This window comes from Callithrix jacchus, chromosome 18, assembly GCF_049354715.1.
Source record: "Callithrix jacchus isolate 240 chromosome 18, calJac240_pri, whole genome shotgun sequence".
NCBI lineage: Eukaryota > Metazoa > Chordata > Mammalia > Primates > Cebidae > Callithrix > Callithrix jacchus.
This window is the reverse complement of record NC_133519.1, coordinates 10805163-10824277: the sequence shown is the minus strand read 5'-3', so window position 1 is coordinate 10824277 and position 19115 is coordinate 10805163. Positions and strand designations below refer to the sequence as shown.

At 43.5% G+C, this 19115-nt stretch overlaps 2 protein-coding genes across 23 annotated transcripts in view; both read right to left on the bottom strand.

Annotated features, from left to right (window-relative positions):
- SETDB1 (SET domain bifurcated histone lysine methyltransferase 1) overlaps positions 1 to 702 on the bottom strand; it is a 37755-nt gene extending 37053 nt beyond the window's left edge. For 7 of the 19 annotated variants that reach the window (XR_013529351.1, XM_054247387.2, XM_054247388.2 and 4 more), the window contains exon 1: positions 137 to 395. Coding sequence is in view for 6 of the 19 variants with exons in the window: in XM_054247387.2 (XP_054103362.1) it covers positions 137 to 167 (31 nt within the window). In the remaining 13 variants the exon portion in view is untranslated. The other 12 variants (XR_013529352.1, XM_054247391.2, XM_008984307.3 and 9 more) reach the window with 3 other exon arrangements.
- Positions 703 to 9175: 8473 nt separating this feature from the next.
- The window catches only part of CTXND2 (cortexin domain containing 2), a 38359-nt gene continuing 28419 nt past the window's right edge, over positions 9176 to 19115 (bottom strand). For all 4 annotated transcript variants that reach the window (XR_013529356.1, XM_078355569.1, XM_078355570.1 and 1 more), the window contains one exon: positions 9176 to 9440. Coding sequence is in view for 3 of the 4 variants with exons in the window: in XM_078355569.1 (XP_078211695.1) it covers positions 9200 to 9367 (168 nt within the window). In the remaining variant the exon portion in view is untranslated. The remainder of the gene's footprint in view (positions 9441 to 19115) is intronic.

The window sequence follows — 19115 nt, the reverse complement described above, 5'->3', positions numbered from 1 at the left end:
TTGTTCCCCTTACATTACTTTGCTTTCATGTGGAAATTAACTTTTTAAAAAGTCTATGGTATTCAAGCACACAAAAGCTTGCAGCAAAAAGGTTTCTCCAGAGAAGTAAAGCAACCTGGGAATAAAATGTGGCTACCTAATATCCACAATCCAAATGCTTCACACATTTGTGTGAAATGCTTGTTTAATCAAACTGTTAAGGCAAATCTGATTTTCAGCGCCTCCATTTTCCTTTGCCCACACACCGGCCCACCCCAGTGCTACCCCTAGAATGCTAGGGGTGCGCCTCATCCATCCGCAAACCCAGTTCAGCCCCGCCCCCGCTCGCCTCAAGAGACGACTTCCTTCCCACCCTCGCCCGACCTCCTCCCACAGACAAAACATCCCAGATAAGCCTTTGGTCACCAAATAAATCAATTAACAGTATTCCCCACACCTCCCTGCTTCCAGTTGTAAGGGCTCTTTTTCACCAACCAGACCCCAGACTCACGACTCGGGGGTCTGCCTCGACGGAAAAGAGCGAAAGCGAAGGGATACGAGAGGAGGGGGAGGGGAGAAAGCGTGATGGAGGGAAGGGGAAGCAAAAGAGACGCCCGGAAGCAAACCTCTAATGCCGTTCCGGTCACCGCGACGGTAGCCTGACGGGGCCAAACCCAAAACCGCGGGGCGCCCCTCTGAGGCAATGCACACTAAGGTAACTACGCATGCGTTAAACACACGTGAGAAGCTACTGGCAGAGCAAAGTGGGCGTGGCCAAAAGTATGTTGCCGAGGCTCCGCCTCTCCTACCACCCTTGACTGGTGGCCACATTACTGCGTTCATTGCGTAAAGACTTGGGGTAACACTCATTGGTTTAGAGCTTTTTTCTCTCAGTTTTCCTTGAGTTTATTTTGTTATGTAAGTGATACAAATTGTAAAAGCTATCAAGATGTAGTAAGAAAAACGTGATAATGTTCTCTCTGGCCCCATCACTTACCACTCCACTCCTTTCAGGTAACACAGCTTAATTTTCTAGTTTCTGTGTGTAGATTTTTTTGTTTGTTTGTCTTCGTTTAGTATGTAGACATTACCTGACGCCAATAAAAAAGGTAAAACTTGTACTTTTAACATTTCAATAGTATGGTTAACCATATTCGTTTAGATTGTTTTCCGTTCTCAGCCCCTACAAATAGCGCAACAATAAAAATAAAAATCCTTTTGAGGTAGGACTTTTATTTCTGGAGAAAAGATTCCCCAGGCCGGGCGCCGTGGCTTATGCCTGTAATCCCAGCACTTTGGGAGGCTGAGGCGGGAGGATCGCTTGAGCTCAGGAGTTCTAGACCAGGCTGGGCAACACGGTGAAACCCCATCTCCACTCAAAATACAAGGGAAAAAAACAGCCAGGTGTGGTAGTTCGCACCTGTCTTCCCAGCAATTCCAAAGCTGAGGTGGAAGGATCGCCTGAGCCTCGGGAGCAGAGGCTGCAGTAAGAGGAGAACCTGCCACTTCACTCCAGCCTGGGTGATCGAGCGAGACTCCGTCTCAAAAACAAAACAAAAAGGAAGGATTTTCCAAAATGGAATTTAAGTAAAATAGTATCACTTTTTTCTTTTCTTTTCTTTTTTTTTTTTTGAGATGGAGTTTCACTCTTGTCACCTAATCTGGAGTGCAATGGCACAAACTCAGCTCACTGCATCCTCCGCCTTCTGGGTTCAAGCAATTCTGCTTCAGCCTCCGCAGTAGCTGAGATTACAGGCGCCCGCCACCACGTCTGGCTAGTTTTTTGTATTTTTAGTAGGGACGGGGTTTACACCATGTTGGCCAGGTTGGTCTGGAACTCCAAGATCTGAAGTGACTCACTCCCTCTCCCCTTGGCCTCCCAAAGTACTGGGATTACAGGCGTGAACAACTGTACCTGGCCCTTCCCCACTACCAGCTTTTTTTTTTTGAGACGGAGTTTCACTCTTGTTGCCCAGGCTAGAGTGCAATGGTGAGAGCTGGGCTCACCACAACCTCCACCTCCCTGTTCAAGCGATTCTTCTGCCTCAGCCTCCCCGGTAGCCCCAGGGATTACAGGCATGCGCCACCACGCCTGGCTAATTTTGTATTTTTAATGGAGTAGGTTTTCTCCATGTTGGTCAGGCTGGTCTCAAACTCCCAAACTTAGGTGATCCCTGCCCCCCTTGGCCACCCAAAGTGCTAAGATTACTGATGTGAGCCACCATGCCTGGCCCCTTTCCATTTTAATAGACTCTGCTGTCAAATTATCTTTCCAAAAGGTTGTAAGAATCATTACTCCTACTAGCAAATCTAAAAGTGTTTCCCCACATCGCCATTAGTACTAAGTATTAATTACTTAATTTTTTTTTTTTTGAGACGGAGTTTCGCTCTTGTTACCCAGACTGGAGTGCAATGGCGCAATCTTGGCTCACCACAACCTCCGCCTCCTGGGTTTAGGAAATTCTCCTGCCTCAGCCTCCTGAGTAGCTGGGACTACAGGCGCGCACCACCATGCCCAGCTAATTTTTGTATTTTTAGTAGAGACGGGTTTCACCATGTTGACCAGGATGGTCTTGATCTCTTGACCTTGTGATTCACCCGCCTCGGCCTCCCAAAGTGCTGGGATTATAGGCGTGAGTCACCGAGCCTGGCGTAATTACTTAATTTTAAAGAACTTGATATGTGTTAAAATAGTATCGGTATAGGGATAGACTAGGTTATGTTGTGGAAACAACTCCAAAATCTGAGTAGCTTAAAACAAAACAAAAGGTGTATTTCTTGCTCACACTACATAATCATCTCTGGCAGGCATGGTGGGGCTCTGCTTATGAGAGCTACTGGGGAACCCACACTGATGAGTAGTCATGCCAGAGGGAAAGAATGCTAGAGGGACTCACACCAGCAAAAAGACCCAAGACACTGATGTTTACAACTCATTGGCCTGAATGAATCACAAAATCCTACACAACCACAAGGGGGCCAGGAAGAGCAGTTATCTTACCTCTGGAAGGAGGGAGAACCTGGTGTATCTGATGAACCACCATTTCTGATTACCATAGTGTCTTATCATTGCTTTAATTTATTCAGCTGTCTTTACATTAACTTTACTAGTTATTGAATCTATGTTTCCTTTATTTATTTATTTATTTATTTAGAGACGGAGTTTTGCTCTTGTTGCCCAGGCTGGAGTGTAATGGCACAATCTTGGCTCACCGCAACCTCCGCCTCCTGGGTTCAAGCGATTTTCCTGCCTCAGCCTCCTGAGTAGCTGGGATTATAAGGCGTACACCACCATGCCTGGCTGATTTTTGTGTTTTTAGTGGAGATGGGGTTTCACCATATTGGTCAGGCTGGTCTCGAACTCCTTACCTCATGATCTGCCTGCCTCGGCCTCCCAAAGTGCTGGGATTATAGGCGTGAGCCACCACTCCCAGCCATGGTATCACCTTCTAACCTGAGCTAGAAATTTTAGACATACTACTCCCTAAACACACACACACACACATACACACACACACACACACACACACACACACACACACAATATTCATTGAATATTTGCTATATACCAGGAACTGTTCCAAGCACTTGACAGTTATTAACTCATTTAAACTTCACAATTCTCCTATGAGGTAAGAACTAATATTAAATAGTCCCCTTTTTATGGATGAGAAAACAGAGGCACATAAATTTTCCAAAGCCACACAGCTAAAAAGTGACAGAGCTAGGCAGTTTGGCCATACATTTGGTGGTCTTGAACCATTACTCGGTGTAGCTTGTTTCATCTTCTTTCTTTTTCTTTTTTTGAGACAGAGTCTCACTCTGTTGCCCCAGACTAGAGTGCAGTGGTGCGATCTCAGCTCACTGCAACCTCAGCCTTCCAGGTTCAAGTGATTCTCTTGCCGCAGCCTCCCAAGTAGCTGGGACTATAGGTGCTCACCACCATGCCTGGCTAATTTTTGTATTTTTTAGTAGAGATGGGATTTCACCATGTTGGCCAGGCTGGTCTCAAACTCCTGACCTCAAGTGAGCGTTACAAGTGTATATGATCACAGTATAAAATTTGAGGCTCTTCATAATTTGGCCCCAATTTACCTCTTTGGCCACATTTCCTGTCCCTCTCTTCACACTTCTGATTATATGCTGTTTCCCCAACAAGTTTAAATGTTTCACTTTTATATCTCCACATCTTTATTCATCATGGTCTACCTCCTAGAATTTCCCCTCCCTTTCCCTGTCTAATTAAATATTAATTTTCTAAAATTCAAATAATGTCTTCTCTGATAATTTTTTTTTTTGAGATGAAATCTTGCTCTGTTACACAGGATTGAGTGCATTGCTATGATCTCAGCTCACTGCAACCTCTGCCTTCTGGGTTCAAGCAATTCTTCTGCCTCAGCCTCCCGAGTAGCTGGTACTATAGGTGTGTGCCACCACGCCTGGCTAATTTTCGTATTTTTAGTAGAGATGTGGTTTCACCATGTTGGCCAGGCTGGCCTCGAACTCCTGACCTCGTGATTCGCCCAACTCAGCCTTCCAGAGTGCTGGGATTACAGTCATGAGCCACTGTGCCCAGCCAAGGAGGGCTTGTTAAACCAGCTTGCTGCCCCACACCCACTGCTGGAGTGGGTCTGGATGCACTCTGAGAATCCTCATGTCTAACATTTTCCCAGGCGATTGATGCCCATGCTACTGGTCCTGAGCCCAGAATTTAAGAATCACTGTCCTAGACCATCACTCATCCTCTAAAGACCTAACTTCTGCCTCTGTGCTTCCATTATTTTAGTGCATGCCGCTTGTGAGTTATCACCATACGCCTGTCTCTTCTGCTAGTTTCTGAACAGCTCAAAGCTAAGATCCTGTCCTAATCATCCTTGTTTTCCCTAGCGCCTGATATATTGCCCCTGCACATCTGGTGCTCCTTGATATAGGATGAATAAAATATTTCCCTTTATCTTTGCTCTGATTGAATTATATTTCTACTAGTTACATCCTTTCAGCATTCCATTATTAGGAGCAAGTGGGGTGGAGAATGAGGAATGGGAAATGTTTAAGAGAAATAGTGCTATTTTGGCTCATCATATTCTAGTCTGATTTCCATTCTAGTCTGATTTCTTCATTGCCCTGAGAAAGCTGAAGTGGTCAGTCCTGTAGATATCAGCAGAGGGGACTCAGGAGGTGTCTTCTAAGGCCTTGGTATTTAATGTGCAGTCAGGGAGCTTGTTAGAAATTTTTAATTTCTGGTCTCACTCAAGATATACCGAATCAGAATTTTTTTTTCTTTTTTGAGACAAGATCTCGCTATGTTGGCCAGGCTGGTCTCAAACTCCTGGGCTCAAGAGATCCTCCTGCCTCAGCCTACCAAATAGCTAGGACTACACGTGCATTCCACCACACCCAGCTCTAAAGACTAACTGTAGTCAGAAGTGATCAGACCCTGAATAAGTGACTCACATTATTAAAATTTACAAATTATTATAATACACAATTCATTGCTATTATTACTATAAAGGAATAAATAACTGGTACACCAACTGGATGTTGGTGTGCTCAGCATATTCACTCCTATAATTCATTATATATGTTGGAAAACCACAACCACACACTTCTTTTTTTATTTTGAGACAGAGTCTTGTTCTGTTGCCCTGGCTGATGTGCAGTGGCATGATCTCAGCTCACTGTAACCTTTGCCTCCCAGGTTCAAGCAGTTCTGCTCCTGCCTCATCCTCTCTCGTAGCTGGGATTACAGGCATGCATCACCACACCTGACTAATTTTTTGTATTTTTAGTAGAGATAGGGGTTTTACTATGTTGGCCAGGCTGGTCTTGAACTCCTGATCTCAAGTGATCTGCCTGCCTCACCCTCCCAAAGTGCTGGGATTGCAGGGCATGATGAGGCACTGTGCCCAGCTCACAACCACACCCTTCTTAATACTTGACTGAGAAATCAGAACAGGGGTCAATATCCTGGAATGCCAAATGATCCTTTCTTTGCACACAGACTCAAAGGAAATTAGATCATAATCTAAAGGTTGTTGAGTGACCTCAGAATTAAGACTAAAGAACTTTTTAGGGATTGAAAACTCAAAGGTTGCAGATACCAGGAAAGTCATGTAAAGGAGCCAGGCGGGGCAGGTGAGGACCGTGACCACCTAGGTAGTCCATATCTCACCTACAGGGAGCAGTTGCTACTTAGCTTCAGCTAATTTTTGTCCCGTGCAATACAGTATTACTAGATATGCCCTTTTTTCAAGTGAACTTAAGAATCTATATTTTGTATGAAAGTGTGTTTTAAATCTTGGCAACTCATTCAAAAATTTTGTAAATTCAGTAATACTCTTTCTGTTTTTTTAGAGATAGAGTTTTGTTCTGTCACCCAGGCTCCCAGGCTATAGTGTAGTGACGTAATTCTAGCTCATTATAACCTTGAATTCTTGGGTTCAGGCCAGCATGGTGGCTCACGCCTGTAATCACAGCACTTTGGGAGGCAGAGGTGGGTGGATCACGAGGTCAGGAGATCGAGACCATCCTGGCCAACATGGTGAAACCTCAACTTAAAAAAAAAAAAAAGAAAAAGAATTCCTGGGCTCAAGGGATCCTCCTGCCTAAGCCTCCTGCAAGGCACATGCCGCTAGAGATGGGGTCTTATATTGCCCAGGGTGCTCTCGAACTCTTGGCCTCAAGTGATTTTCCCTCCTAAGCCTCATGAAGTGCTGGGATTACAGCCGTGAGCCAGCATGCCAAGTCTACAATATTATTATTATTATTATTATTTTTTGAGATGGAGTCTCACTTTGTGGCCCAGGCTGGAGTCCAGTGGCATGATCTCAGCTCACTGCAACCTCTGCCCCCTGGGTTCAAGCAATTCTCCTGCTTCAGCCTCCCAAGTAGCTGGGATTATGGGTGCCTGCCACCATGCCTGGCTAATTTTTGTATTTTTTGTAGAGTTGGGGTTTCACCATGTTAGCCAGGCTAGTCTCAAACTTCTGACCTCAGGCGATCCACCCACCTTGGCCTCCCACAGTGCGGGGATTACAGGCGTGAGCCACTGTGCCCGGCCTTTATTTTTATTTTTACTTTTCCACACTAAACCAACATAGCTGACATCAATCCTAATCTGGTTTTCACCTGATCTGCACCTTGCCCCGAGTTTCTTTTCATCAAATCAAATCATGTATCTCTTTTGTCCTCCTCCCCACATCCTATCTTTACCTCCCTGCCAGCTTAACCAATACAATACAGTACCTTGTTGTGGTGCAGACAAAGTCTAGTATCTTCTGGTGAAGGTTTTGATTCTCCTGTCTCCATTTTCAAAGAATCCTGGAGGCTTACTCAAGCTAAAGAAGGGGGCAGTCCCACATCCAGGAGTCAGAAACAGACCAATTACCAGGTCTCTGCTAACAGTGCATGGCTAGAGTTGTGTCTCTTGTGTCTCTGTACCACTCTGTACCATGTGGTGTTGCTGTTAAAACCCAGTCCAGCATGGTCCCATGCATACATGTCTCCACTGAAGTGGCTGCTTGCTGGTCCAAGTCCCTCCATAGGCCCAAGTGATGCCCTCCCAGTTTGATTCCAAGGTTATGGCTCTCAATTCATACTTATATGCTAGGTGACTCTTGACTATAATATTAGGCCATTGTGGCTGGATGTTAGGGCTTTGACTCTCCATCACTTGCTGTACTAAAACCAATCCTTTTCAGCCAAACCCATGTTGAGTCTTGTTCAGGAATTTAGGTGCTCCCTTTCTTTCTAGTGAATTCTCTTGTAAGCTGGCTCATAGACCACTCTATCAGAGTTCCATAACTTCAGACTTTGGAGAGTAGGGGCTATGATTTTCTTCCCTTTGCTCTTAAAAGATCCCTGGAGGCTGGGCACAGTGGTTCATGCCTATAATCCTAGCACTTTAGGAGGCCAAGGCGGGTGGATCACTTGAGGTCAGGTGTTTGAGACCAGCCTGGCCAACATGGTAAAATCTCGTCTCTACTAAAAATACAAAAATTAGCTGTGCATGGTGGCAGGTGCCTGTAATTCCAGCTACTTGGGAGGCTGAGGCGGGAGAATTGCTTGAACCTGGGAGGCAGAGGTTGCAGTAAGCTGGGAGTATGCCACTGCACTCCAGCCTGGGCAACAGAGTGAAACTCCGTCTCAAAAAAAAAAAAAAAAAAAAAAAATCAGAATCGTGACCATCACCTGCATTATCATATATTATATATTAATTTCCTATTACTGCCATAACAACTTACCACCCCGCGTGCCTTAGAACAACAAAAATTTATTTTCCCACAGTTCTGAAGGCCGGAAGTCAAAAATCAAGGTGTTAGTAAGACCACATTGGTAACAGAATCTCTAGGGGAGAATCCTTTCTTCCCTCTTCTAGTTTCTGATGGCTTCAGGCAAGGGTTCCTTGGCTTGTGGCTGTGTGATTCCAATCTCTCTCTGCATGTTCAACGTGGCCTTTTTTTCTGTCTCCTTGTGTCTTCTCCTCTTCTATTTATTTTTAATAAGAACAATTGTCATTGGATTTAAGACTCATCTAGATAATTCAGGATGAATTTATCTTGAGATTCTTAATTATATTTGTAAAGACTATTTTTCTGAATAAGGTCACATTCCAGGAGGTAGGACACAGACATATCTTTTCTGGGGCCCTCATTCAAACCCCTACATATTATTTTATAGATGAGGAAATTTGGAATGAGAGAGATTAAGGAATTCACCCACAGCAAATTAGTCCCCTTCTGCCACAGAGTTCCACTTAAGAACAGCAGATTTTGTAAAACTTCACACACTAAAACAATGTTGTTACACTCTTCTTATGGGACATTTGGTTCCTGCTGATCCTACATTTGTATAACTGAAGGAATCATTCAAGTGTTCAAGTGTGCCACCTCTAGATCAGCTTCTAGTTTCAGGTGTATCTTACCAAGTATGATGACATCATGTTACATTACATCATAAAATTATGGCCCACTATCCTATTCTCAGGACCTTAGATACTGAAGAATGAAAACCCATGGCCTTATTCTAGCCAGTGAATTCAACCTCTGTCCCACTTTACTAGCCATTCCCCTGAACAGGAATAGTACAGACTGGCTTGTGTTTCATCTCATTGCGGAATGCAAGAGTGAGAAGGCTGAGAAACAGGGGAGTGAAATAATATAAAGTGTGTATAACATATTTCAGATCTCTTGCGAGGGGGAGTCTACCAGGTTTATTACATTCAGCTCAGAGATGGTTCTGTGGTTGTGGAGCTGGCCTTGTAGGGATTCTTCACCAGCTTGGCACACCGAACAATCATCACTATTAGGAACAGAAACAGAAGAACAACAAAGGCAATGGCAAAGCCTTTGTCCACATCAACACTACGTGACAAGCTTGAATCTTCCATGGGGACTTGCACCTCGTTACTGTTGTCCAGCTCCGGCTACTTCCTCAGGTACAGCTTCAGATTTGTCATATTCCTAGACAAAGGAGGATAAAACGGGCTTATTGATTTGTGCATATATATATATGTGTGTTTTCTTAATAACATTGTAAAAAACCAAAAAGGGACCAATGGTTGAAAAAAGATCAGCAAGAGTTACTTAAGAAGCAGTTACGGGGTCGGGCACGGTGGCTCACGCCTGTAATCCCAGCACTTTGGGAGGCCGAGGTGGGCGGATCACGAGGTCAAGAAATCGAGACCATCCTGGCCATGGTGAAACCCCGTCTCTACTAAAAATACAAAAATTAGCTGGGCGTGGTGGTATGTGCCTGTGGTCCCAGCTACTCGGGAGGCTGAGGCGGAAGAATTGCTTGAACCCAGGCGGAGGTTGCAGTGAGCCGTGATTGCTCCATTGCACTCCAACCTGGCGACAGAGTAAGACTCCGTCTCAAAAAAAAAAAAAAAAAGAAGCAGTTACAAAACTGGTAAAGTTCATATAGATGACTGACAAGATATACATATATACACAAGCATAAAATATATGGAGAATTATTCCAAGGCAAAACGTGAGCAAATTTATACAACCTAGAATTCAGGTGGACCTTCCTTGTCCCCTAAGATCCAGGTAAAACTGTCCTAAACATCTGAATTCTGTGTTAGGTAAAAATCCTCCTCTAAGATTACTTCAAATTCCAAGAGTACTTATTGTATCTATTTGTTATATAGTCTTAACTCACTGCACATGAAATTGTTTTATTTTTTCTGATCATTACATGTAATTGTGCTGTCATTCTCATATCTTCATGAAAAATTAGGTATATCCCAGAAGTGATCAATTTCAATTATTAAAATTTATAGGCCGGGTGGGGTGGCTCACGCCTGTAATCCCAGTACTTTGGGAGGGTGAGGCAGGCAGATCACAAGGTCAGGAGTTTGAGACCAGCCTGGCCAACATGGTGAAACACTGTTTCTATTAAAAGTACAAAAATTAGCCGGACGTGGTGGCGGGCACCTGTAACTCCAGCTTCTCAAGAGGCTGAGGCAGGAGAATTGCTTGAACCTGGGAGGCAGAGGTTGTAGTGACCCGAGACCATGCCATTGTACTCCAGCCTGGGTGACAAAGCAAGACTCTGTCTCAAAAATAAAACAAAACAAAAAAACTTACTCCACCAAGAAAATTCTGAAAAAGAAAAACAAAGTAAGAGAACTCATACTTCCTAATTTAAAAAACTCACTACAAAGCTACAGTAATCAAAACTGTGATACTGGTACAAAGATAGACATACAAATCAATGGAATAGAATTGAGAGTCCAGGGCTGGGTGCAGTGGCTAATGCTTATAATCGCAGAACTTTGGGAGGCTGAGGCAGGTGGATCACTTGAGGTTAGGAGTTCGAGACCAGCCTGGCCAACATAATGAAATCCTGTCTCTACTAAAAAAAAAAAAACAAAAATTAGCCAGATGTGGTGGTGCACGCCTGTAGCCCCAGCTACCCAGGAGACTGAGGCAGGAGAATCGCTTGAAACTGGGAGGTGGAGGTTGCCGTGAGCCGAAAGTGTGCCACTGTACTCCAACCTGGGCGACAGAGTGAGACTCTATCTCACAAGAATAATTAAGAGTCCAGAAATAAACCCATATATCTATGACCAAATAATTTTTTTTTTTTGAGATGGAGTCTCACTCTGTTGCCAGGCTGGAGTGCAGTGGTGCCATCTTGGCTCACTGCAAACTTCGACTCCAAGATTCAAATGATTCTCCTACCTCAGCCTCCTGAGTAGCTAGGAATACAGGCATGTGCCACCACACCCAGCTAATTTTTGTATTATTTAGTAGAGAGGGGGTCTTACCATGCTGGCCAATATGGTCTCAATCTCTTGACCTCAGGTAATCCACCCACCTCAGCCTCCCAAAGTGCTGGAATTACAGGCATGAGCCACTGCGCCTGGCCAACTTTTGTGCTTTAAAAAGATTATTATGGCCGGGCACGGTGGCTCAAGCCTGTGATCCCAGCACTTTGGGAGGCCGAGGCGGGTGGATCACGAAGTCAAGAGATTGAGACCATCCTGGTCAACATGGTGAAACCCCGTCTCTACTAAAAATACAAAAAATTAGCTGGGCATGGTGGCACGTGCCTGTAATCCCAGCTACTCAGGAGGCTGAGGCAGGAGAATTGCCTGAACCCAGGAGGCGGAGGTTGCGGTGAGCCAAGATTGCGCCATTGCTCTCCAGCCTGGGTAACAAGAGTGAAACTCTGTCTCAAAAAAAAAAAAAAAAAAAAGATTATTATGGAGGCTGGACGCGGTGGCTCATGCTTGTAATCCTAGCATTTTGGGAGGCCAAGGTAGGCGGATCACGAGATCATGAGGTCAAGACCACCCTGGCCAACATGGTGAAACCCCTCTCTACTAAAAATACAAAAATACCAAAAAAAAAATTAGCTGAACGTGGTGGTGCACCACCACTCAAAAAAAAAAAAAAAAAGAAGAGACCAGGCGCTGTGGCTCACGCCTGTAATCCCAGCACTTTGGGAGGCCGAGGTGGGTGGATCACGAGGTCAAGAGATAGAGACCATCCTGGCCAACATGGTGAAATCCTGGCCAACATGGTTAAACCCTGTCTCTACCAAAAAATACAAAAATTAGCTGGGCGTGGTGGCGCGTGTCTGTAGTCTCAGCTACTCGGGAGGCTGAGGCAGGAGAATTGCTTGAACCCAGGAGGCGGAGGTTGCGGTGAGCCAAGATTTCACCACTGCACTCCAGCCTGGCGCCTGGTGACAGAGTGAGCCTCTGTCTAAAAAAAAAAAAAAAAAAAATCAAAAAATAGAAAAGAGATTATTACATAGAAAATGGGCTGGGTGCAGTGGCTTACTCCTCCCAGCAGTTTGGGAGGATGAGGTGGGAGGATCACTTGAGGTCAGGAGTTTGAGACCAGTCTGGGCAGCATGGAGAGACTTTGTTTCTTAATTTTTTGTTAGCCAGATGTGTGGCATGTGCATGTAGTCCTAGCTACAGGTGTGTAGGCTGATGCAGAAGGATCCTTTCGGCCCAAGAGTTCAAGGTTATAGTGAGCTATGATTGTACCACTGTACTCCAGCCTGTGTGACAGAGGGAGACCTGGTCAATTAAAGTTACAATGAAACAAGGAAAAGACAAACAACTCAATTAAAAATTAGGCCAAGGATCTGAATAGAAATTACTTCTTCTTCATAAGGAAGATATGCAAATGGCCAACAAACACATTTTTTAAATGGTCAACATAATTAGTCATCAGGGAAATGGAAATCAAAACTTTGAGATACCACTTCACATCCACTAGGATGGCTGGAATCAAGTCAGATTAAATGTTGGCAAGAGCGTAAAGTAACTGACTGTTGGTGGAAATGTAAAGTGACAAAGTTACTTTGGAAAACAGTCTGGAAGTTCCTTAAATTATTAAACCTTAGAGTTACTGGCAAGGTATGGTGGCTCATGCGTGTAATCCCAGCACTTTGGGCAGCTGAGATGGGTGGAGGATCACTTTAGCTCTGGAGTTCAAGACCAGCCTGGGCAATATGGCAAACCTCCCTCTCTACAGAAAATACAAAAATTAGCTGGATGTGATGGCATGCACCTTTAGTCCCAGCTACTTGGGAGGCAGAGATGGGAGGATCACCTGAGCCCGGGAGGCTGCAGTGAGCTTGATCACACCACTGCATGTCAGAGCCAGACTTCAGGTCAAAGAAAAAAAAAAAAAAAATGAGCAGATGTTGCCAGTTCCTCATAAAGGGTGATTTTTAATAAAATACGTTATTGTGATAGAATGATCAGATTTTCAAAACAAAACATATGGATTGATAGAATAGATTATTAAATAGGTTATTAAAAGGAGACTCTCTCTGTTTCAGTGACAGCTGTGGCACAAAGGCCAAAATAAAGCAATGCATAGCAGGAACCCTAGTTCCAAAGAGGGGTGTGATAACCAGGCATTGCAGAGCAAGTAGCTAGACAAGTTTTGAAATATTTAGTTCAGTATTCACCTTGAGGGTCTAAAAAGAGTTGAGAGTAAAGAGGCAGTGGGTTTTCTTGGGGAAAGTTGTTGGAATGTTGGCGTTTTCCCTCTGTACACCGCAGGAGAAAGGTGTACAGGGGGAACATACCAGAGGTGACTGCTTTCCCTTCAAGCTTGGTGCGTGTTCCTTGCAATTTGTGGGACATAATGGTCTGCTCTTTTGTCACTTTATCTTGTTTATATTCCATTTTTAGAGTTTTTGCCCCTACTGTTATTGCATTTTTTTTGGAGTATGTGAAATACTAACATACTTACCAGAACTATATAAAAAGTTACACTCAGAGAAGTATCACCCCTCCCCCACCATTCTTTCCATTCCATTTCAACCACATCTCATTCTTTCCACCCCATTCCTACCTTCCTCCTGAAGAATCTCATTCATTTTTAGTTTATACTTCCTGTGTCTTTTGCACAAGTGAATAATTTTTTATTTCTCCTTTTTTCTTATACTAAGGATAGTAGCTTGTAGATACTCCTGCATTTTCCTTGTTGCACTTGCACTTAACAATATATCCTTCAAATTCCTCCTAATCTGAAGTGATCGGTTTATAGAGATCTTCTGCACCGTTTTTTTTTTGAGACAGAGTCTCACTCTGTTGCCCAGGCTGGAGTGTGGTGGCATGTGATCTTGGCTCACTACAACCTCTGCCTCCCAGGTTCAAGTGATTCTCTTGCCTCAGCCTCCCGAGTAGCTGGAACTACCTGCAACCATACCCGACTCATTTTTTTGGTATTTTTTTAGTAGAGATGGGGTTTCATGGTGTTAGCCAGGATGGTCTCCATCTCCTGACCTCAGGTGATCCACCTGCCTTGGCCTCCCAAAGTGCTTGGATTGTTTTTTATTGACATCTGCAGAGTAGCACTCTATTGTGTGGATAACGACTCTTTTCATACAGACATTTAATTGTTTTCAATATTTGCAATTATAAATAATGTTACAATGTATATTATTGTTATTTTTTTTGAGACTGGGTCTCATTCTGTTGCCCAGGCTGGAGTGCAATGGTGTGATCACAGCTCACTGCAGTCTAGATTTCCTGGCCTCAAGGAATCCTCCCACCTCAGCCTCCCAAGGAGCTAGGACTACAGGCATGTATCACTACACCTGGCTAATTTTTGTATTTTTTGTAGAGACAGGGTTTCATTATGTGCCCAGGCTGGTCTCAAACTTCTGGTCTCAAGTGATCCTCTCACCTTGGCTTCCAAAAGTGCTGAGATTACAGACATGAGCCACTGGCCCCGGCCTAGTGTGGTCTTTTTACTTTCTTAATAGTGTTCTTTGAAGCAAGAAAGTATTTGTCTATTTTTCCTTTGGTTGTTTGTGCTTTTGGTGTCACATCTAAGAATCCACTGCCAAATCCAAGGTAACAATGATTTACCACTATGTTTTCTTCTAAGAGTTTTATGTTAAATAGCTTTGTCTCTTAAATTTAGGTCTTTATTCCATTTATAGTTAATATTTGTATATAGTATGAGGTCAGGGTCCAACTTCATTTTTCTGTATGTAGATATCCAGTTTTTCCTAGCACTATTTGTTGAAGAGACTATTCTTTTCCCATTGAATGTTCTTGACACCCTGATTGAAAAATCACTTGGTCATAGATGCATTTCTAGACTCTCAATTCTATTCTGTTTATCTGTATATCTATCCTTATGCCAATATCATATTGTCTCAATTACTGTAGTTTTGTAGTAAGTTTTGAAAGCAAGACATGTGAGCACCCCACCTTTGTTAATTTTCAAGAGTATTTAGTCATTTAGGGTCTCTTGAGTTTCCAAATAAAATTCAGAATCAGCTTGTCAGTTTTTATAAACAAATCAGCTGGGATTCTGAAACAGATTGTATTGAATCTGTAGAGCAATTTGGAGAGTATTGGCCTCTTAACAATATTAAGTCTTCTGATCCATGAACATGGGATATCCTTCCATTTGTTTAGATCTTTTCAATTTCTTTCAACAGTGTTTTGTAGCTTTCAGAAAATACATTTTGCATTGCTTTTGTTAAATGTATTTTGTTCTTTTAAATGGGATTGTTTTCTATCTTTTTGTTTGTGTTTTTCTGAGAGAGGGTCTCACTCTGTCACTCATGCTGGAATGCAGCGGCATGATCATGGCTCACTGCAGCCGCAACCTCCTGGGCTCAAGGGAGTCTCTTGCCTCGGCCTCCCAAGGAGCTGGGACTACAAGTGCATGCCACCATGCATAGCTAATTTATTTTTATGTAGAGACAAGATCTCACCATTTTGCCCAGGCTGGTCTCAAACTCCCAGACTTAAGTAATCCTCCCACCTGAATTACAGGTGTGAGCCACCATGCTCAGCCTGGAATTGTTTTCTTAACAGTTATATATTTTATGTAAATTGTCTGTTCATGCATTTTGTCCCTTTTTCTATTGAATTTTCGGTCTGCTCCTCCCCTCAATTTTTAAATGTTTATATACTAGCGATAATAGTCCTTCTTATATAATATATATTGCAAATCTTTTCTCACAGTTTGTCAGGTTTTTTTTCTTTCTTTCTTTTTTTTGAGAAAGAGTCTTGCTCTGTTGCCCAGGCTGGAATGCAGTGGTGCAATCTCAGCTCACTATAACCTCCACCTCCCGGGTTCAAGTGATTCTCCAGCCCAGCTTCCCAAGTAGCTGGGATTACAGGTGCCTACCATCACACCCAGCTAGTGTTTTGTATTTTTAATAGAGACAGATTTCACCATGTTGGTCAGGCTGGTCTCAAACTCCTGACCTCAAGTAATCTGCCCACCTTGGCTTCCCAAAGTGCTGGGATTATGGGCATGAACCACTTCGCCAGGCCATGTTTTGTTTTTGTTTGTGATGCATATTTTTTCCGTGCAAAAATTTTTTATTTAACATAATGAAATTTATAATTTTTTCCTTTTATTACCTCTGAATTTTGAGTCATTATTAGACAAATTACATTCAGGCTATGGAATGGACCCATGTTCTTTTTTACCATTTGCATGGTTTCATTATTTTCCATTTATATCCCTGATCTATTTGGAGTTTTTAAATCAAATTTTTTTTTTTGGAGCTGGAGTCTCGCCTAGGCTGGAGTGCAGTGGTGCTATCTCAGCTCCCTGCAACCTCTGCCTCCTAGGTTCAAGCAATTCTCCTGCCTCAGCCTCCTGAATATCTGGGACTGCAGGTGCACACCACCACACCTGGCTAATTTTTTGTCTTTTAGTAGAGACAGGGTTTCACTGTGTTGCCTAGGCTGGTCTTGAACTCCTGAGCTTAGGCAATCTGCCCACTTTGGCCTCCCAAAGTGCTAGGATTACAGGTATGAGCCACCGTGCCTGGCCAAATTTTTTTTTTTTTTAGAGATAGAGTCTCACTATGTTGTTACCCAGGCTGGAGTGTAGTGGTACAATTATACCTCATTGCCACCTTGAACTCCTGGGCTCAAATGATCCTCTTGCTTCAGCTTCCCAAGTAGCTAGAACTACAGGCACATGCCAATATGCCTGGCTAAATTTTTTTAAAATTTTGTAGAGATGGAGGTCTTGCTATCTTGCCCAGGCTGAAGCTCTGGCCTCAAGTGATCCTCTCACCCAGCCCTCCCAAAGCACTGGGATTTCAGGAATGAGCCACCATGCTTGGACTTTTTGGAGTTTATTTTAGTTTATGGTGTGAAGAATGAGGAATGGTTACCAGTTGGTGGATGGTTTCTAATTTACATCCACAAAAGCACTGTAGAAAAGAGATTGCCTGAAGCCCTGCAGCAACACAGAAAGAGGGCGGAGCTGGTACTGAACTAAGCAAGGGGAATTTTTTAAATCTTGAGGACTAGATATGGACTCCACAGATAGGGTCCAGTCTGGGCTCATATAAAAGAAGATTCCACCCAAGAGGGCTTCCTGCTAGGAAGGAGTTACTTTAACAGAATGTGGCTAGAGGTAAATATATTAGACTCAGCATTGTAAAGACCAGTCAGAAGAAGGATATTGACTCTGAGGGATCTGCAATTAGATAACCTGAATGGGGAAATTTCTGGGAAACCTATAAAAAGCACATCATGAGAAAAAGAGCCCTGAAAATCATCCCAGAAAGAGAGAGAGAAAAAAAAACCACATCTAGGCCGGGCACGGTGGCTCATACCTGTAATCCCAGCACTTTGGGAGGCTAAGGTGGGTGGATCATGAGATGAAGAGATCAAGACCATCCTGGCCAACATGGTGAAACCCCATCTCTACTGGAAATATAAAAATTAGCTGGGTGTGGTGGTGCATGCCTGTAGTCCCAGCTACTTGGGAGGCTAAGCAGGAGAATTGCTTGAACCCGAGAGGCAGAGGTTACAGTGAGTCAAGATCATGCCACTGCACTCCAGCCTGGTGACAGAGTGAGACTCTGTCTCAAAAACAAACAAACAAAACACACACACACGCAACAAAAAACGACATCTATAGTGCCAGCTACTTGGGAGGATTGCTTGAGCTCAGGACTTTGGGGCTAGACTGGGCGACATAGCAAGACCCATCTCTTAAACAGAAAATAGCCAATAGATTTGTTTTGAAAAATGGTTGAATGGTTGTTTTGGTTACACACAGGCAAAACTAAAATCTTGTTTGGTAAAAAGTTAATTGGGATGATGCAGCGCTAAATTGCTCTGTGAAGCAATATCACAAGTTGCAGTCATTATGGTGCAGAGCTGTGCCAAGCCAGAGAACTGGACGGAAGTGATCCTAAGGCCTAGGATGAGAGAAAATTGGTCCCGAGTTCCTCCCACTAGCTAAAGAGTATGGAAAGATTGGTAAATATTTGCACCACCCTTTGGGTATATATATTATTTATAGACATATCCCATTGTTTATGTATCTTGTCCTTTTTACAGTGTTCTTTCAGAGCAAGGTCACATGCATTTTTACATTCAAAATTGCAGTGATTTCTCACTCCCTATATCTATTAATATCCTTTTGGAGACTGGCCTGTGGTGGCTCATACCTAAAGACCCAGCACTTGGGAGGCTGAGGCAGGAGGATTGCTTGAGTTTAGGGGTTTGAGACCAGCCTAGGCAACAATGGGTGAAGCCCCATTTCTACAGAACATACAAACATTAGCTGGGTGTGGTAGCTCATGCCTAAAAACCCAGCTACTTGGGAGGCTGAGGCTGGAGAAAAGCAGAGGTTGCAGTGAGTCAATATTGCACTACTGCACTCCAGCCTGGGCCTATTCCAAAATATTTCTCACATAAATTTTCTTCTCTATTTCCCTAAGCCACCTCTGTAATCCAGGCCATCAAAGGCCAGATCCCTATAAATACACTTTGATTTCCTGAAAACACTCTTATTCCCTTCCAAACTATGAAGTAATCTTTAATAAATGTAAATTAATCAGTCATCTGATCCAAATCCTTTTTCAGCTTCCCACTGTCTTCAGACTTCTTAACGGGGTGCCAAGGCTCTTGAAAATTTATTCTTTTTTTTTTGCCAATCAGTTTGAGCTTATAAGGTTGCTCAGGTTAGCCTTGAACTCATGACCTCGCCTTCGCAAGCGCCACGACCTCCGGCGGGAGCCACTTTGGACCCCAATTTATTCTTTTTTTTTTTTTTTTTTTTGAGATGGAGTATAGTCTCTGTCACCAGGCTGGAGTGCAGTGGTGCGATCTTGGCTCATTGCAACCTCTGCCTCCCAGGTTCAAGTGATTCTTCTGC